General features: G+C 39.8%; 1 protein-coding gene across 3 annotated transcripts in view; it reads right to left on the bottom strand.

Annotated features, from left to right (window-relative positions):
- SLX4IP (SLX4 interacting protein) overlaps nucleotides 1–20,495 on the bottom strand; it is a 109,179-nt gene that overhangs the window by 85,771 nt on the left and 2,913 nt on the right. For all 3 annotated transcript variants that reach the window (XM_063316217.1, XM_063316225.1, XM_063316208.1), the window contains exons 2-3: nucleotides 6,934–6,994; nucleotides 3,558–3,611 (exon numbers count right to left, since the gene is read on the bottom strand). In XM_063316217.1, the coding sequence (XP_063172287.1) occupies nucleotides 3,558–3,611; nucleotides 6,934–6,994 (115 nt within the window). The remainder of the gene's footprint in view (nucleotides 1–3,557; nucleotides 3,612–6,933; nucleotides 6,995–20,495) is intronic.

Here is a 20,495-nt window from a genome sequence, read left to right as displayed (position 1 = left end):
GGAGCTCTGTCATAAAATTAGCCCTGGTCTGCTGGGGATCTAAAATGGCAACAAGCATCTACCCCTGACCAGATGTGGTCTTTGGTGGAAATTAAGGCAGCAGCCCATGAACAATACTGAACGTTGACAGAAGATCACATACCTTTCTATTGAGAGTGCCGGCAGAAGCCCACAATTTCAGTACTATGCAGACAAGGCATTACTCATTCTAACTAGGGACCCAGAAGCACTCATTAACAATGGAGAAAAAGTCTTGAGGAGCAATTGCTAATTATTATTTGACGTGAATAAGCTCATCTCATAATTTAAACTACAGTTAGTGGCATATGCAAAAGGGACGCGGTGGCGCTGCGGGTTAAACCGCTGAGCTGCCGATCGGAAGGTCGGTGGTTCGAAACCGCGCGGCGGAGTGAGCTCCCGTTGCTCGTCCCAGCTCCTGCACACCAAGCAGTTCGAAAACATGCAAATGTGAGTAGATTAATTGGTACCGCTTCGGCGGGAAGGTAACGGCGTTCCGTGAGTCATGCTGGCCACATGACCACGGACGGGTCCTTAGGGACAACGCCGGCTCCAAGGCTTAGAAACGGAGATGAGCACCGCCCCCTAGAGTCGGACACGACTGGACTTTACGTCAAGGGAAACCTTTACCTACCTTAGTGGCATATGACACCATTTTCAGTGAGTTGGAAAGAATTTATTCTGTGCTGCAGATTCAAGAATACAAAAGTGGGTGGAAACTGCTAGAGATTAAGAGTTTAAGAATGTATATGTGAAGTTCTGAAAACTCTTTGGGAGCTGCCTAAAACCAAAAAGTTATTTTTTTTCCAAGCACAACTCACAGAGTTTTCTTTAGCAAGATGCATTGAGATGGAAGGGATGGGACTACCAGCTATTTTTCAATTACCAGCAATTGAACAATTTTCCATTTAGAACCAATATATCCACAAGTACATCAAGGTGGATTTTCTTTCTACAGCCTCCCTCTGAAGCAGTAAGGAGGTGGGTCTTTTGAGTGATAATAGCGAAGCTTGCAGTTTCCTCAGCCTCCTGAATCTTCATCAGTCTGGGAACTGGAACTAGATTACCATCTAAAAAAATTCATGTAATAATAAATTATTGTTCTCACAGCCAAGCATTTGTTATCTTGCTCTTGTGATAAACATGACTATATTTTTGGAAGTGCCTGTAATGTCAACATTAGAAAAGTTTTAAATGCATTCCAACAAAGGAATATAAATGCCAGTTGGATTGCTCCACTCCCTCTCTTCCAATGACTTAATTGCAGGTAGCATTTAAGTTAAATGCTTCAAGCCACTAACTATAGCTATTCCACTAAACTCTGGAACTATTCTGAAATAAACCACTTTGGTAATTCAAAATCCAAGAGCTTCCATACTACAATAATCTTATAATACCAATACCAGTTGTGACAGCTGTAGTCGGCAAGGAGTAAATGAAAAGCACTATACTCATAGGAAACTCAATGTACTTGCCTTCTTAACATTGTAAGCATAATGGGGATTGGATGCCTTGACATTTAGTAAAGTTACATAATGGCAGAAAGTATTTATACTCAAAGTCACTAGCATGCTTCTTTCAGCATCAGGGCTAGAGTATGACCAAAGAGCATAAATACAAAGTTTTAATATTTAACTCTGAAAGTCCAACAGAAGGGTTAAGATAATATCTGCTATCTATTTAAGAACTGCAAAAGGAAACATGAAGGATTGCATGCAGCCTTTAGTAAAGTAATACAAATTGACCACCCATTGTGCAATTACTCCCAAGACAATAAAAATCAAGTGTTCTCTGAAAGATTTACACAGCTGACATGGGAAAACTGCACAAGGAGAACAGAGATTTTATTCAAATAGCTAAACTTAATGACTATCTTTTCACAGGATATTTTTGCTTGCAAAAACATCACTTGAAAATGACAAAACATTTTGCTGCAAGCAAAGATGCCTTTCACATGCAGAAAGGCTTGTTCAACTCATGAGCCTTCACAGGGGGAGCAAGGGGTGGGGTCAAGTGTTAAAAGCCACTCTTTTGTACATGTGTCACAATGTTGCACATACTTATGTAAATGGTGGAGCTTGTATCATGATGTGACAATGCACTTTTAATCATTCTGACAAAACCTCTGGATTCTGCAGACATCTCTGAATCAATACAGGTAGTCCTCGAGTTCTGATGGCAATTGGGACCAGAATTTCCACTGCTAAGTGATGCAGTCATAAAGCTCGACATCACACGACTGCATTGCTTAGTTACAGCAATCCCGGCAATCCTCGTTGCTGTTGTTAAGCGAGGATTGTGGGTCATTAAGCGAGGACCTCCTTGCAACTTCCTACCAGCTTCCAACAAGCAAACTCAATGGAGAAGATGGCAGGAAGTTGCAAGTCCCAGGCAGCTTGCAAGCAGGCCAGCTGGCAGGTGGGGCATGTGCGAGGGTGCACAGGTGGCTGGCCCAGTGCAAGTGCCACAGAGCCAGGGGTGGCTGCTGCCAGGTGTGTGAAGGTGAGCAAGTGGCCGCCATGGACAGAGGGGGCACTGTAGCTGGGCTTCGTAGGGGAAAAAACCCACAGGAGTGCAAGCAAATCACCAGAGCGACTTGTGACCTTCCCTGCTGGCTTCCCCATTGACTTTGCTTGTGGGAAGCAGCAGGGAAAGTCACAAATGGAGATCACATGATGCGGGATGCTGCAACGTTGTACATGTGAGCTGGTTGCCAAGTGCCCGGATTGTGATCACATGACCACAGGGGTGCTGGGACGGCCAGAACTCTGAGGACCGGTTGTAAGTAGCACTCATTCAGCGCCATTGTTAACTTCAAAAGGTTGCTGAACAAGTGGTCATTAATTGCGGACTACCTATACATGCAAGGCTTGTTTTATATTTTCAGCAAGAACAATGCCAAAAAAAAAGTGAAATTGAAACCAAAGAGTTTTTTCTTTCCTACCTAAACACCAGAAAGAAGCAGAGGTATATAAACTGTTATAGAACCAATCAGTTATAACACTACATTTTTTTCTAACCCCAAAGCCTCTACCATTTGTTTTATCAAATAAAAATAAGCTTCTTATCCATTTAAAATTGAGAATAGGTTGAGATAATTTCAGCCCTCAGCATGAAGTCTTTGTAGAACAGCGTGTAGAACAGTTTTAGTGGCTATCATTTCTCAACTCTTGGTTGTTAGGATCCAGCCCATTAATATGTTTTACTAATAGCTGATTGAACGGGCAGTACAATCAATTTTATTCTTTAGCTGGTCACAAATATAGTTTGTTTTTATGATGATAAGTTTCAGTCATAAGCCTCTCCCTGAATTTATACATACTCCCTCCATCTTTAGATAGCCATTTAATTAGTGGGCTAGACTAACACTGTCATTTGTTATGCTAATCGGACACAAAGGGAAACATATTAGAACCGTATAGCAGTGCATTTCAGTGAAAGCAAAAAAAAATCTGTTAAAGCCACAAGATTTTCTCCCACAAAGTCCAACAGGAGTTATTCATGCATTGGTTTTCGGCCTACATCAATAATTAGCTTACCTTGATAACTAATTTGTCCAAAGTCATGGTAGCCTCTTTAATTTCTGATGAAACCTTCAAGGTAAATAAAAGAGGTATCACTTTAGGAAACCTGTAATGATTAAGGACAGGGAACCCCACATACCATAATGCTCATACTTGAGAAGAATGTTGTGTTCACGAATGTATATCATTTGGTCTCTCTTCACTTTGTAGCTTACAACAGAAGTACTATTAGGCATAGAATACATGTAATATGCTTAAATAATTTGCTAGGGGTTTGAAATCATTTCCCCAGATCAATTCATTTTTGCAATTATTGTGACAGAGTATGGAAAATAGCACATCTCTAGCATTTCCTGTCAAAGTCCCAGACATATAATTACTTATCAAGACAAGGGAAGAAACACCACAATTGTATTTCCCAATCCTGGCAACCTCAGATGTCTGGATCCAAAATTTTCAGCAATGGCAATTTCATCCAAAGATCCTAAATGTTACTTAGGACCTTACTTTAGGTCTTCCTAAAAGAAATATATATTAAGACAAAGGTATAATACTGTGTTTCTTTTTTTACCGAGAGTGCATATTTATTTATGTTGCAGTTGTCATAATCTTCTTAGTTGGGTCCTATTTGCCTCACCATCATAAATGGTCAATATCAGAGCCAATACTAAGTTAAGAACAGATTATATATAATGGGATATATTAAAGATAAACTATTATGAATAGTTGAAAGTTTGGAATTAGAAAAATGCACACTTTTTAACTTGTGTATTTACAAGGTATAACTAAACTACTGAGGTTTCTGTATTACAATCCATTTAATGAAATGTGTCTTGTTGTATCCTAGTACAGTGTTCTGATTAAGAAAGAATTAAACAGAAAAAAATACTACCTATAACTGAAGAACATTCTCATCAAAACATCTGTTTAAAAGTGAGCATTGCAAATAATGTTACAGTTTACAAAATTTTAGGACTGATTTACTGTTGTTATATTAATTATGATTTAAATCTACCATCCCATCTGTTTGATAATATGATTGTCAAGTGGATGCTGAAGCCGAGAAGCTCAAATTGTAGGAGGGAAAATGGCAGAGAGTTTCAGATGAGTACCAACTTCTATTTGGGTGCTCTCCCATTCACAATAAAGAGTGTGGCTCATGAGAAGAGTTTCATGCTTTAGACATACTTCCATCTTTGGGCCCTCCCTCTAAATGGATGGGGAGGCACCAGCAGGTGCCATGATTGTGAGGCCCTGTAATGGGATATGGGAATGACCTTGGGAGACAGGAGGGAGAGCCACGAACTGGACAACCAACATGTAAAAGATGTCTCAGCCCACAGAAGGAGGGAGGGCATGGGAAATGTTTCGGAAGAGACCTTCCCTAGTTTTCAGAGAGAAGGGGAGAAATACTTTCAGACTTGCAAGATTCTCTTAATATAACCTTGCAATAAAGATAGAGCTAGTTCTCCTAGTTGTGCTTCTTGTCTGGGCTTCCTCATGGGGCTTACAGTTATGGCTGACACACCTAATACCACACTTTCTTCAAGCAATGCAACACTCACAATATAGGTGTCATGTGACTGTTACAGTCCCCACCTGCCCGTTGAACTCACCTGCCCAGGCTAGACCAAAAAGTTGAAAAAACATTTGAGAAAAAGGCAATAGCCTCTTTCCTCCATATTACTGCCAAGAGAATTACATGGACATATCAAGACAGTTAGCAGGAGTCAAATTTGACTCAAGGAAGTCTTTACCCTTAATGCACAGTATTAAAGTGAGGCCCTCCCCTCCCCCACCCTACCCACCCACCCCACACTGGCAGAGAAACCAATCCTAGATTTAAATACTCTATCCTGCATTATATTATTGCATAATTTTTTTATCTTTCCTTGGAGGTCCCCAGACACTGCCCTGAAGCACGCTTAAGACCAGGGGAGGAAAACACACACACACACACAGACACACACACTTGCATAGGCTGTTCATCAGAGAGACCAAATGCTTTCTACATTCCTCAATTCCTGGGAAAAATAGAGAAGATGCTTTATTACTTATCTTTGCATTCAGTGCTTAACTGTCTGATGGAAGGGTGAGCACTGTGTAATTAAAAGCAAATGTTTCCAGAATTCAAAACCAAACAGGAGAGGATAAAAGCTTATTGAGATAAGCTCTGGAATAAACAGCAAAGGGAAGAGTCAGAAGGGGACTCAACAGTAACAAACGATTGAGACAGAACTTAGACTTAAAAAAAAGACTCCTCCTCATATAGAAACTAACACTCTGTCTGTGTACATACGAACACATATATTTGAATTTTTTTTTCCTGCACAATAGAAAGGTACAACCTGAAAGGGAATGACCATACAAAGAACAATTTTATACATGGTGCCCTACCAAAGATTTAAGCAGAATTATTCACAGGTCTGGATAGACTTTGAAGCTACTGCATGTAGGTCTCCAGGAGCAAGATCTAAATCCAGGACTATGAAATAATTACTAAGATCTAATACAAAGATCTGGATCAAAGAGCAGGAACGGCAGGTTCATAGTTTAAAACAGGACTGTGGAACTTTAAATTATAAACTATTTTAAGGCAAAGGATGCCTGCGCTGGAAGTGCTTTCAAATGGAAGATGTATTCCTAAAGCTGTCTGAATCACAGGGTGATTCTCTAATTAGAATCACAGGGTGATTCTAATTCTCCTACATACTTCTTGCTTTGTAGGCGAGCAAGTTCTGGGCTCTCTTCTTCCAGCCATGAGTCACTTTCAGCGGTAATAGAATCCAAGTCGTAATTAGCTATGCCATCTTTTCTGATCAAGGACAAAGACCCCAGGGCGTAGGGGGAACGAACTGCAGCAGCAACAGACAGGATTCAGAAATCTTTTGCAAGACTGTCTTCTCTTATTAACATGTTTAAAATGCTATGAAGAACTAAATGTACATAAGTATGTCAATAAGTATCACATATCTGGTTATCAATCCACAAAGTACATGAAAAGAAAACATTCTGTGGCATGAAAATTTTGGTTCGGATTCCTCCGAGGAACGCACTGCAAGCCAGAATCAGTTTCCATATAGAAGAGTTTATTGTGGTCAGCTGAGCAGGTGCCACTCTGAAGTAGGAATGCACACCAGACAAAGAGTTTGGTAACCTTTAATGCATTCCTGCATTCTATTACACCAGCATACTGCAACCTTTTGGAAAGGTTATCAGTTTTTACTTCAGCCTATACCTTAGATGGGTTCTTAAAGATATTTCTTCGTTCTAAGTCTTGTTTGTACATGTCTTTCTTTAATGGCGGTTTCTGCACAACTATATTTACCTATATGCATGGCATTTGTCAGTCTGTCTAGCAGAATTAAACATTTTCCCTTTCAATTCTTACCTGCCAGCAGGACAAAAACTGGAGATTTCTCAGTTCAGATTCTAACAGCAGCCAGATGATCCTGTAGAAGTCACTGTTTTTTGTTTTTTTTAAAAGGAATTGTAAAAAAAAAAAAAATAGCACAAGATTGTTAATTGCCAAGCTGGAGAATTAAGATGCCTGAATCTTTAAGAGTTTCTTGCCAACCAGTATTCGGGAATACTGTGCCACAGAAAAGGAGAAAACAAACTTATAAGATCACGCAACGTCGCTTTGCTTTTTGCTAGAGTAAAATTTCATTTCAGAGGCCTCCAATTTTTAGGCTGGGAGGCGCAACTCTTACAAAAAGCTGCTGGGGACTTGCCCATTCATACAATCTCTATCCCAGGGGATATAAAGCAGTTACAGATCACTAATTTATAGAATGTTAGCTGCTGTCCTGAAAACTTGAAGGATGATCCCTGCTTCTGTTTCTTTTCCTGAGGATGCTGAATGCAGCAACCCATCGTTTTCCCTTTCTACAAAACGGCTCATTTGGGGTCAAGAAGCATTCTTGGAAATAAAGGAGGAGGCTGACATTTTGCTCTCACAGGAAGCAAACCAGCTTCTTCTTAATTTACTGCAAAAATCAGATAGGGCAGGGAGTCTAGTGGGCACCAAAAAGGTTTTCCCCAGGCATATTGGTGCCCCTGGATGCCATGTTAGAGATCCCAGTGTTAGAATTATGGATTTTATGCCACACTGGCAGCTAAGCCCTTTGGCCCAAGAGACAACAGCAATCCCTTTGAATTGTGGACATAAAATAATATGGCAAACATTTCTTCACCCTTCTGCCTTCAACCATTAAGGAAACTAGGCAGAGAGTTATCGCCTAAGGGCTTAATTTTCTGTACCTTGTCAAAAGAGCTACGCTCCAGCAAAGTACTAATTCATTCTGCTAACCTATGAAGAGAGTCACAGTGACTGACCCTCAGCCTAGGCACCTATAGGCATACCATACACATCTGCAAAATAGATGTTCCCACTGCATATCATGATGCTGTGAGGGCAGGGCTCAAGGTCAGGAGATCAGCACAGGTGATTTGTCTGAATAGGATTAATGCAGGAGGGATCTGGATAGATAAAAACCTGGACCAAAATAAATAAAATAATGCAAACCTCTGCATATAGGAAACTAGAAAAGGTGAGGCCACAATACAACCTTTTCGCCTGGATGCTTGTTTTTTGTACACGCATTCATTTTCTCTTCACAGAGAAACATTCAGATGCTAAGAATTCACATGTGCAAGCATTCAGATCTATAGCACAGATACAGGTTGACCAACTCACTGAGATCCAGACTATTTTCCCCACAGGCAGAATCCTGATCTGTATTTAGTGTCAGGAAATACGTTGCATCCATACAAGGCACAATATAATTTCCCATCTGATAGCTATAAAACAACTACAGGTTGAACTGGACAGATCACTGTCAGGTTTTCAAGTTGCATTGTTTAGATGCACAGAGATAATATGACTCATCAGTATTCATCTGGTGCCCTCCAGATATGTTTGTATATTAAATACTGCCCTATAAACAGCACATTCTTTTTCCAAGTGTGGTTCCTTACATAACTGAAACAGGGATCCTAGATTTGAAGAATTCCAGGAGTTATGGAAATATAAAAGGTTTTTATAGGTGGAAAATAAAAAAGATAGCATGCTCAGCAGCCAGAAAATACAATTTAAGACAAAAACAAAGAAAAATTAGGGAGAAAGGAAACAATATTCTTGGAAAAGTACAGCTTAAACAGGAGCACTCCACATTTCACATTTTATTACAGGTCCCACTTATTACTTATATATAAAAATTACCTTTTTTCTCCTATACTTCCTTTTTAATAGAATCTCTCTGTAGAATGTAAGTCGATGAGCAAGCTCATCCTTAGTGGCATCTCTATAATATATGTAACATTATCATTGGATGTATAATTAAACATAACAACACTGAGGGCATACAAAAGGTCACATTTGGGGGGTTGAAGTTGACTACATTCCAATAATCAAACTTTCACTTTAACAAACTAAGATATGCACAAATCTTCTGTAAGCACATGGAAGTGCTTCCTGCTTCCTTCGCACATGCTTCAATTACTCAAGGCCTGCCATTTTCTCTAAACTAGGAAACTATGGTTATAATTTCTAAACAATCCAGAATATGAAGTCACTGTTTAAACTAGCTCCTGAATCCTTTGTTCGGAAACAATAAATGTTAGTTCCAGTTCTTAAGGAACAGATCCTTCCTGGTCTATTTCATGGGAAAAGAATAGCAAAGAGACTGCCTATAAGAATGTGACATTTTTGCATTCCTCAGTTTATTAATCTGAGATTTGATTATCTGTATCCAGCTTCTCCTTTTCAGTGTTGTATAGTTCGGCATCTAATTATAAGAAAATCTTCCCATTTTAGTTGTCTTCATAACACAACAGCAACATCTAGTGTTTGAAAGAATTATTCCTGCAAAGATTTTAACAAACTGAATTTCTTCTGTACAGTAATCATTCTCCAATTCCGATGAAGGAAGTTCTTCCTCTCCCTTTTTTGAGCGCACATTTTGTTTTTATTCTTTCCTGATTTTTTTCTCCATTTTCAGATTTCCTTAAATAATATTCTGTGTGAATTTGGAGTACAAAATCTGCTTTGCATCCATTAGCTTCTTGTTGTTGTTGTTGTTGTTGTTTATTCGTTTAGTCGCTTCCGACTCTTCGTGACTTCATGGACCAGCCCACGCCAGAGCTTCCTGTCGGTCGTCAACACCCCCAGCTCCCCCAAGGACGAGTCCGTCACCTCTAGAATATCATCCAACCATCTTGCCCTTGGTCGGCCCCTCTTCCTTTTGCCTTCCACTCTCTCTAGCATCAGCATCTTCTCCAGGGTGTCCTGTCTTCTCATTATGTGGCCAAAGTATTTCAGTTTTGCCTTTAATATCATTCCCTCAAGTGAGCAGTCTGGCTTTATTTCCTGGAGGATGGACTGGTTTGATCTTCTTGCAGTCCAAGGCACCCTCAGAATTTTCCTCCAACACCACAGTTCAAAAGCATTGATCTTCCTTCGCTCAGCCTTCCTTATGGTCCAGCTCTCGCAGCCATATGTTACTACAGGGAACACCATTGCTTTAACTATGCGGGCCTTTGTTGTCAGTGTGATGTCTCTGCTCTTAACTATTTTATTGAGATTTGTCATTGCTCTTCTTCCAAGGATTAAGCGTCTTCTGATTTCCTGACTGCAGTCAGCATCTGCAGTAATCTTTGCACCTAGGAATACAAAGTCTTTCACTGCTTCTACATTTTCTCCCTCTATTTGCCAGTTATCAATCAAGCTGGTTGCCATAATCTTGGTTTTTTGGAGGTTTAGCTGCAAACCAGCTTTTGCACTTTCTTCTTTCATCTTCATCATAAGGCTCCTCAGTTCCTCTTCACTTTCAGCCATCAAAGTGGTATCATCTGCATATCTGAGATTGTTAATGTTTCTTCCAGAGATTTTAACTCCAGCCTTGGATTCCTCAAGGCCAGCTTGTCGCATGATGTGTTCTGCATACAAGTTGAATAGGTAGGGTGAGAGTATACAGCCCTGCCGTACTCCTTTCCCAATCTTAAACCAGTCTGTTGTTCCGTGGTCTGTTCTTACTGCTGCTACTTGGTCGTTATACAGATTCTTCAGGAGGCATACAAGATGACTTGGTATCCCCATACCACTAAGAACTTGCCACAATTTGTTATGGTCCACACAGTCAAAGGCTTTAGAATAGTCAATAAAACAGAAATAGATGTTTTTCTGAAACTCCCTGGCTTTTTCCATTATCCAGCGGATATTGGCAATTTGGTCCCTAGTTCCTCTGCCTTTTCTAAACCCAGCTTGTACATCTGGCAATTCTCGCTCCATGAACTGCTGAAGTCTACCTTGCAGGATCTTGAGCATTACCTTACTGGCATGTGAAATGAGTGCCACTGTTCGATAGTTTGAACATTCTTTAGTGTTTCCCTTTTTTGGTATGGGGATATAAGTTGATTTTTTCCAGTCTGATGGCCATTCTTGTGTTTTCCAAATTTCCTGGCATATAGCATGCATTACCTTGACAGCATCATCTTGCAAGATTTTGAACAGTTCAGCTGGGATGCCGTCGTCTCCTGTTGCCTTGTTATTAGCAATGCTTCTTAAGGCCCACTCAACCTCACTCTTCAGGATGTCTGGCTCTAGCTCACCGACCACACTGTCAAAGCTATCCCCGATATTGTTATCCTTCCTATACAGGTCTTCTGTATATTCTTGCCACCTTTTCTTGATCTCTTCTTCTTCCGTTAGGTCCTTGCCATCTTTGTTTTTGATCATACCCATTTTTGCCTGGAATTTACCTCCAATGTTTCTAATTTTCTGGAAGAGGTCTCTTGTCCTTCCTGTTCTATTGTCTTCTTCCACTTCCGCGCATTGCTTGTTTAAAAATAATTCCTTATCTCTTCTGGCTAACCTCTGGAATTTTGCATTGAATTGGGCAGATCTCCCCCTATCACTGTTGCCTTTTGCTTTCCTTCTTTCTTGGGCTACTTCTAGTGTCTCAGCAGACAGCCATTTTGCCTTCTTGGTTTTCTTTCTTTGGGATGTATTTTGTTGCCGCCTCCTGAACAATGCTGCCAACTTCTGTCCAGAGTTCTTCCGGGACCCTATCTACTAAGTCCAGTCCCTTAAATCGATTCTTCACCTCCACTGCATATTCCTTAGGAATATTAGTGAGCTCATATCTAGCTGATCTGTGGGTCTTCCCTAATCTCTTTAGTCTGATCCTAAATTGTGCAAGAAGAAGTTCGTGATCGGAACTACAGTCAGCTCCAGGCCTTGTTTTTACCGACTGTATAGATGTCCGCCACCTTTGGCTGCAAAGGATGTAATCAATCTGATTTCGGTGTTGTCCATCTGGTGAAGTCCATGTATAAAGCCGTCTCTTAGGTTGTTGGAAGAGAGTGTTTGTTATGCAGAGTGAATTGTCTTGGCAAAATTCTATCAGCCTATGTCCTGCTTCATTTTGTTCTCCCAGGCCATACTTACCTGTAATTCCAGGTGTCATTTGACTGCCCATCTTAGCATTCCAGTCTCCTGTGATGAAAATAACATCTCTTTTAGGCGTGTTGTCCAGTAGGTGCTGCAGATCCTCATAGAACTGCTCTACTTCAGCTTCTTCAGCATTTGTGGTTGGGGCGTATATTTGGATCACTGTGATGTTAGATGGCTTGCCCTGAATTCGAATTGAGATCATTCTATCGTTTTTTGGATCGTATCCAAGCACTGCTTTAGCCACTTTACTATTAATTATGAAGGCTACTCCATTTCTTCTGTGGTCCTCTTGTCCACAGTAGTAGATCTGGTGGTCATTTGATGTGAAGTGGCCCATTCCAGTCCATTTCAGTTCACTGACGCCCAGAATGTCTATCTTTAATCTTGACATCTCACCAATAACCACTTCCAATTTGCCCTGGCTCATAGATCTTACATTCCAGGTTCCAATGGTGTGTTGATCCTTAGAACATCGGATTCGCCGTTCACCACCAGCACCGTCGGCCGCTAGCCATCCTTTCGGCTTTGAGCTAGCTGCGTCATCACGTCTGGGGCTAGTTGAGCTCATCCTCTGTTCCTCCCCAGTAGCATTTTGACCATCTTCCGACCTGGGGGTCTCATCTTCCGATGGTATACCGACATATCTCTGGTTGTACTGATCCATTTAGTTTTCATGGCAAGAATACTGGGGTGGGTTGCCATTCCCTTCCCCAGGGATCGCATTTAGTCTGACCTCTCTGTCATGACCTTCCCCGTCTTGGGTGGCCCTTCACGGTTTAGCTCATGGCATCATTGAGGTGCTCAAGCTCCAGCACCACGACAAGGTAACGATCCTTTGCTGAAGATTAGCTTCTTGTAGCCACATTAATTTCGAGCAAGGTGGGAAGAATTTTTCTCATACGCTAGATGTGGGACTAAGGCTGAAATAAATAAGGTGAAATTGGAAGAATGGACAGAAGATCCTTTCAAATTTAGGATTTGGTCTCTCAGATACAACACCGAGCTTTGAGTGAGATACAACACCGAGTTTTGAGTGAGTTTTTTTCCAAAAGATCCTCTTTCACGAAATGCAAGTTTAGTCAGCTTCTTGTAGCTTGCCTCTAAACAGTCACAAACATTCCCTTCCATTTACAGCTTAATGGAAGAGATCAAAACTACTATTTGCATTGATTCTCCTGAAACCCTTCAAGATGCGCTGGAACATTCCAGACCAAAGTGCCCCAAGATACTAAGATCTTCTGGTTGCTGAAAGAGATAAATACTTTTTTCTTGCAATTTTTTTTAAAGGTTTGGTTCAACAGATGTATAGTACTTCAATAATCAAGGAGGTGCTTATTTATAAGCTGAACAAGTAGCTACATGAGGTACTTAGCATTGCACGTGTCATTTATTTAATATATAGCCTGCCATCTTTCAGGAGCTCAGCACAGCACACCTAGCATCCCCTCCTTTTTCCCTACATCAACCCTGTGAGATAGGTTGGGCTGAGAAGGTGACTGGCTGAAAGTCATCTAGTGAGTGTCCATACCTGAGAGAGAGTCTTCCCAGTCCAGCACCTTAGTCCAGCCTTTCTCAACCTTTTGACCCTGGAGGAACCCTTGAAATATTTTTCAGGCCTCAGGGAACCCCTGCACATTCAGGCTCAGATATAGGGCAGAGGTTACAGAACTATTCTATTTGTTTCATGGGTAGGCCTGTATACATGCATTAACATTGTTCTTAAACTAAAAATAAATAATGAAACTTACCTCTTTAATGTGAAGTTGCCTGAATTTGAAATAATTTTGTTTAATAAATCATGATCTCCCAGGGAACCCCTAGTGGCCTCTCACAGAACCCGAGGGTGCCACAGAACCCTGGCTGAGAAACCCTGCCTTAGCCACCACACTGCCCTGAAATTGTATTCAGGTGCACGTTCATTTAGAGAAGCCTGCATGTGAGCCCATGCAGATAGATTTATATGAAATACCTTGGGAATATCTATTAAAGCATGTTCAGGTATTCAATGAGTAAAACTAGGTGGATTTGATTTAAAATCACATTATTTATCTTATTTGTTCTGGCTAGCTTTCCGCAGCAAACAATTAATATAGATTTAGTAAAATATGCATTTCTAAATTAACTGTTCTAAAACAACTTTTTCAAAAAATCAAGAAGCAGGCAATTCCAGCCATGTCAGCCCAGAAAACAATGAAAAACAGCAGGTAAATTAGTTGATCTGCATTTTCCTTCGATTTCAATCTGGGGAAAAAGTGTTTTCACTTTTTCAGTTCATAATTCTCAATTCTGAACAAATTACTCTAAAGGAAAAAACACACTTTTGAGTGGCAAAGGAAGCAAATGCTGTTAAAGGTTATATTACTGTTTTGAAATCCAAATGTTTCTACTAATTCATTACTATGACTTTAAAAAATGTGATCATCAGATATAGATTTCTTGACTGAATTACTCTTTACCCTAATGTTCGTAACAGTTCACATGATCAAAGGATAATTGCTGAATGCTCAGGTCATAATAAACTTTGTCAGCAGTTAAGAATTAAAGCTGGTATTAAGCCCTACGAATAGTGGTAGGAAAATGAGCTTGACTGCACTCCATTTTTTAGCACCTGTAATGTAACTCTGTCATTGCCTGTTTCTTTTTTTTTTTTCAAGGTGACACTCAGTTCCATCCAAGCTTCAACAGCATCAGAAATAAAATACTTCACTGCTCTTTATTCATGGCCCCAAGAATAGACTTGGGGAAAATAAGCAAATATTCCTTGTCTCCCTTTAACTCCAGTAAATAAAACTCCATCTATATCTTCATGATTTTTCCATAAACTGATATTGGAGTTCTTGATATAGTGCCCCAAGAATCCACAAATGTGGTTCATGTGGGAGAGTTAATAAAGTCCTTTTTTCTCCTTTGGAGCAGCTGCTACAAAGTAGTTATCACAAAAGTGCTTGGCAGTGTTTACAACATCAGTCTTTTTTTCTGGAGCAGCAACGTTTTCAGCAAGAAGGTACATGAAATGAATGCTGCAACTGTATATTATGGACTTCATCATTTCTTTTCTGTTCTTATTATCCTGAATACATTTGCATTATATTATAATACACTTGCAATTAATTATAATTGCACATTATACACAAGAAAGCTGCATCATAGGCATTTAACGTTTATTTATTTATTTATCAAATTTGTCACTGCCCACCTCCTCCAACCGGAGGGATTCTGGGCGGTTTACAATACAGAACAATAAATGTACAATAAAATTCTAATAAAATCCCATTAAAACTAAAACAATTTGTTAACTATCCCAGCTCATAAAATCCAGATGGCTATGATCTCTTCAACCATCATGTAGGAGGGGCACTTCAAGGCACCAGCCAACCCCAAGTATGTCGATTCTCCTCCCTGCCCCAAGCCCGGTGGCAGAGCCAAGGCTTCAACTTCCTCCGGAAGGCTAGGAGCGATGGGGCTAATCTCACCTCCGGGGGCAAGATGTTCCAAAGGGCAGGCGCTACTGCTGAGAAGGCCCGCCTCCTGGACTCCGCCAGATGGAATTCTCTTGCAGATGGGGTCCGTAGCATGCCCTCTCTGCATGATTGGATGGGATGGGCCGATGATACAGGGAAGAGGCAATCCCTCAGGTAACCTGGTCCCATGCCATGTAGGGCTTTAAAGGTGATAACCAACACCTTGAATTGGAAACTGGCATCCAATGCAGCTCGTGTAGCAAAGGTGTTATGTGCGCTCTTCTAGGGGTGCCGAAAATAGCCCGTGAGGCTGCATTTTGAACCAGCTGAAGCTTCCGGATACTCTTCAAGGGTATCCTTGTAATTTACTATTACTTCTTGGAAATATTTAATAATATGTGCATTTCCTGATTTATCAATTTTATCAGTAAGAAAGCCACTCCATTCTTCTGTTAATACAAGCACATATGATGGAAATATTGTGGATATGTGCTACCCATCAAGGCACAAGATAACAATTTTCCCTTCTAGAACATCTGCACAATTTTCAGTTTCTTCCTTATATGCTTTACCCAACAATTGCCCTGCCAGATTGCTCTACAGTATTGTTCAATCTACAGTTGTCTGGCTCAACAACCACTGTGTTGATGAAGTATCTACTCTCAACAACACAGAAACATAAAGAAATTGGGCAATTTTCCCTGCAGAAATTACTTCCTGGTGTAATTTACTGTTTTTTATTATTACGTTTTCTGCACCTATTTCTACATTAAGGAGACTCTTGTCGAGCATATGAGAAATATACTCTTTCTGATATACACAGTGTAGCTGAAACACCGTATGATATAACCGTGAAATAAAAGACACTGATGGTAATAACATTCTGGACAGAATCTTGTATTTTGAGTTTGAATACATCTAAGCAAATTAAACCCATCATGCAACTGTATGTATACGTACTGTATATGTATACAGTGTATGTATATAGAGAGACAGCTATTGCTTCTTTAGTATTATTTAATGCAGTTACTGATAAAACTTTAGCTGTATGCTTCCAGAGTTTATTTATTTTTATTTTATTTTTATCCCGCCTTTAATATATTTTTTTATAAATAACTCAAGGCAGCAAACATACCTAATACTCCTTCCTCCTCCTATTTTCCCCACAACAGCAACCCTGTGAGGTGAGTTGGGCTGAGAGAGAAGGACTGGCCCAAGGTCACCAGCCAGCTTTTGTGCCTGAGGTGGGACTAGAACTCTCAGTCTCCTGGTTTCTAGCCCAGCACCTAAATCAATAAATACAACAGTAAAGGGAACATCCATCTGTTAACTGCATTAAACTACCATAATGTTATAGCAACTATATTTTTGTTCACAAACAGGAGAATTCCAGTACTAACTTGTACTAACTTGTAACAGTACTAACCAAGTGTGGGAATGGTCCCATTTCTTGGCTATATTAACATCCATGCATTGCTTACTTGGCAGCCATGTATATTTATTTTGTATTTTAATTGTTTTAATTGTAATTGTTCTTATTGTTTTAGGGTTTTTATTGTTGTAAGCCGCCCAGAGTCACTTGCTGAGATTGAATAAATAAATAAATAAACTTGAAAAGCTCATCCAAAGTTTTCACCAAAGAAAAGACAGCCCATAAGAAACAAAGAGTATGATGACGTAAAAATATTTATTAACATGTACCCTTCAGTATCTTCAAAGCAGGACCAGCTCGTATAATGATGCTTCATTCAGGTAACCAGGCCTTATATTTCTTTGCTGCGCCATTTTGTGTATTTTAGCCTGTCTTACACTCATACATAAGAATTACACTAAAATATTTCCAAATGAAAGCTTTTTGACAGCTTACTGCCATGATTTCGGTTTTAGATAACAGAGGATAGGTTTCAGGACCAGAAACCAGCCAAGTCTCTTGTATTCCAGGAGTGTATTCTACTCTTTCATTTCTTTTCTGTCCCATGCATTTATATCTGATCTCTCTCTTCCTTGTACAAATCAACTCCATGACCTTAAATACTTTATTCATTGACTGTTCTTTGTGCATTTTTAGAAAGCAATCTGTTACCAGGTCCAATTACCACTCATCTCCAAATTATACATTAGAGTAGAATACAAGTAGCTCAAAGATACGATCCTGAATGTAACTTCTATGTTGTTTTTACAAAACATTTCAAGGAAAGTTTAAATATCTGCTTTTTTAAAAAATCCATTAAAATTTCCATGACTCAAAAATCGTAAAAACCCTACCAAAAGATTAATAAAGCAGCTATAAAGAGCAAATTGATTGTACCGGTTGACTCAGACAATAAGGACAGAATTGGACTACGAAGACGTAAGACATGCATGAAATAGCCAGGTTTAGGTGCTCTGAACAGACCCAGGACACAGGGATTTTAGGGTGGGAGATGGCAGGAGAGTGGGAAAGCCATTGGCAGGAGTACACAGTGGTGGCTAAGCTAACTAAAAGGAAAGGAAAATTAAGGGAAGAGATGGGGGATACGGACAGTACGTCATGCTTGAATTCAAGTGTAGTCATGGCTAAGGAACGTGGTGTATGGTTGGACTGGTGCACAGGCCAAATGGAAGAGGAGAATACAGAAGAGTAAGGCATGTCAACCTTGCCCCACTCACAAGACCAGTCTGAAATTTGTCTTGGCTGAAACTTGGAACAACCAAGATGATCCATGCACAGAACAAAACACATTCTCCATTTCATGCATACCTCTAAACTAAACTACAACCAAACTTACTGTAGGTCTATAAGGAAAATGTAAAATTGTCAAAGTATAAATGAAACATCCTGAATTGTATGATTTATGAATATGGGAAATTAGGTGGCTTAGAATGACTACTTTATGATTACAAGTTATATTTTTCAGGATCACACCGTACAAAGGAATATCCTCAAAAAAACATTGTTAACTCTATTGAGAATGATAGGAATGTACCTATTAGAAGTAGTGGCTATCTAGTGAACATCAGTGTCACATAGGTATTTTGCAATTATTACAGATGCAGTATGGAAGACACTGAAGACTAATTCAATGGCAACTTGCTGAAGTGTTAAATGCCACACCAGGATTGGAAATACTACTACTAATGCAATAGTTGGAGAAATTGAGGAATGTAGAATTACAGTACAGGAACATTTGGACCAAGTAAATGCAATAATGCAGAAAATAGGTCAATAGAGTTGTATGAAGAGAATTCTGTTTATTGCCAACATCTAATTCAAGGAACATAAATGCTGGTTCTTCACATGGCCAGCACTGGAAGCACAATAGTTTCAGATTGATTATATCATAGGAAACAAAAGGAGAAGTGTATCCAGGTAATCAGGATACTTCCAGGTACAAACTGTAGAACTGACCATGAATTCTTGTGGTCTATTACATATATAGGTTAAACTTAGAAAATTAAAGAGAGTAGATATACTAACAAATTTCAACCTGGAAAACATACAGGCAGAATAAAGTATTAGTGTAAAGAACAGATTCAATATACTTATGTGAAAGGGCACTTGAGGGACTATGGGAAGAGATGACAGCCTGAGCTCATCCCTATGTCCTCCAACCACTGCACAAGCATTTTTTTAATGTCATATTTTCATAATGCCTTCATCTCATTCCCAGACCACAGTGGAGGCAGCTTCAAGTCATCTTTAAGGATATTTTCCTCCTCCCAACACAATTTTTGCAGAAGATATGTTCTAACATGTTTCATGACAATGTGGACACTCAACAGCTGAATCTGCCCATCTCCCATTGGCCACTTTAGCCTGCTGCAGGCATGTCCCCTCTAATCTCTGGAAACTGCCTCCATAGCCATTTCGGTTTGGGCCACAAGAGAAATACTGCAAGGCACCTGATTTCCACAGAAGCATCTGCTCACTTAATGCCTTAATCTCTCAAGAGACACCTTGACTTGTTTTTCTTTTTTTAATGTTCTTTTGAAAGAATTAGATCTGTGTTGTACTGCCATGAAATTCTCATTACTGTGGCAGGAGAGCGCTCAGCAATGGGACTGCCAATTTTACAGCAGCATACATTTCTACTAGCTCAGGGACAGATAGATGGCACTTTAACAAGGCCTTCTTGCTGTGCCCAATGTGGGAACTGAAAAAAAACAACCAACATTTCAAACAGGAAATGATTCAAATGGCTTTTAGAACAAGGTTTCATGACAGACAGACAGAGAAGGCCTTGGGCAATACAAGTACATATAATGACTGAACATAGACCTCCAGAGTCAAACAGAAAAGACAAAAAATTTACCTCAACCAAGAATTTCAACAAATAAAGGACAAAAAGGAAAAGAAAACTATCTTTTAGAGATCAGAACATAGGAAATGTATAGTTACGGCAGGAATCCCCAACAGTACTCATGGAATAGATCTAAAACAGGCAAATAAGGTTTAAAAAAGAATGGAAAAACTATACTGAAATCAGCACTGATTTCCTGACATTTCGCCGGCAACTGTGACTGGCATCTTCAGAGGCAAGGTGTGTAGCAGACCACCTTGCCTCTGAAGATGCCAGCCACAGTTGCCAGTGAAATGTCAGGAAATCTGTTGTTTAGACCACGGTCACTAAATCCTGAAGTGCAACACTGCCCAACAGATACCAGCTGTGAAAGCCGACACCAGTATATTGTTCAGTATATTTATATTGAAATCTTTTATGTACGGGATCATAGGAAGAAACATTTGTAGAGCGAGTATATATCCAGGAGTTGACAGACCAATTGTCTAATAGGAAAGCACAGGGCACAGATGAAATACCCGCTGAACTGTTTCAAGCTTCAAAAGAGGCAGTTGGAGTTCCAGCAGCTCTGTGTCACCAAATATGGAATAAGGCTTTATGGCCTCAAGCTTGGAAAAGATCAATGTACTGTAATACTGCACATATTGAAGAGATAGACAAGAGAACATGCAAGTTACCAAAGATCAATAGGGAATTGGTTAGACTGCATAAGAATTTTTAATTTAAATGCATTCAAAACCTTGCTCAAGTCCTTCAC

This window comes from Candoia aspera, chromosome 1, assembly GCF_035149785.1.
Source record: "Candoia aspera isolate rCanAsp1 chromosome 1, rCanAsp1.hap2, whole genome shotgun sequence".
NCBI lineage: Eukaryota > Metazoa > Chordata > Lepidosauria > Squamata > Boidae > Candoia > Candoia aspera.
This window is presented reverse-complemented; position numbering and strand designations above follow the sequence as displayed.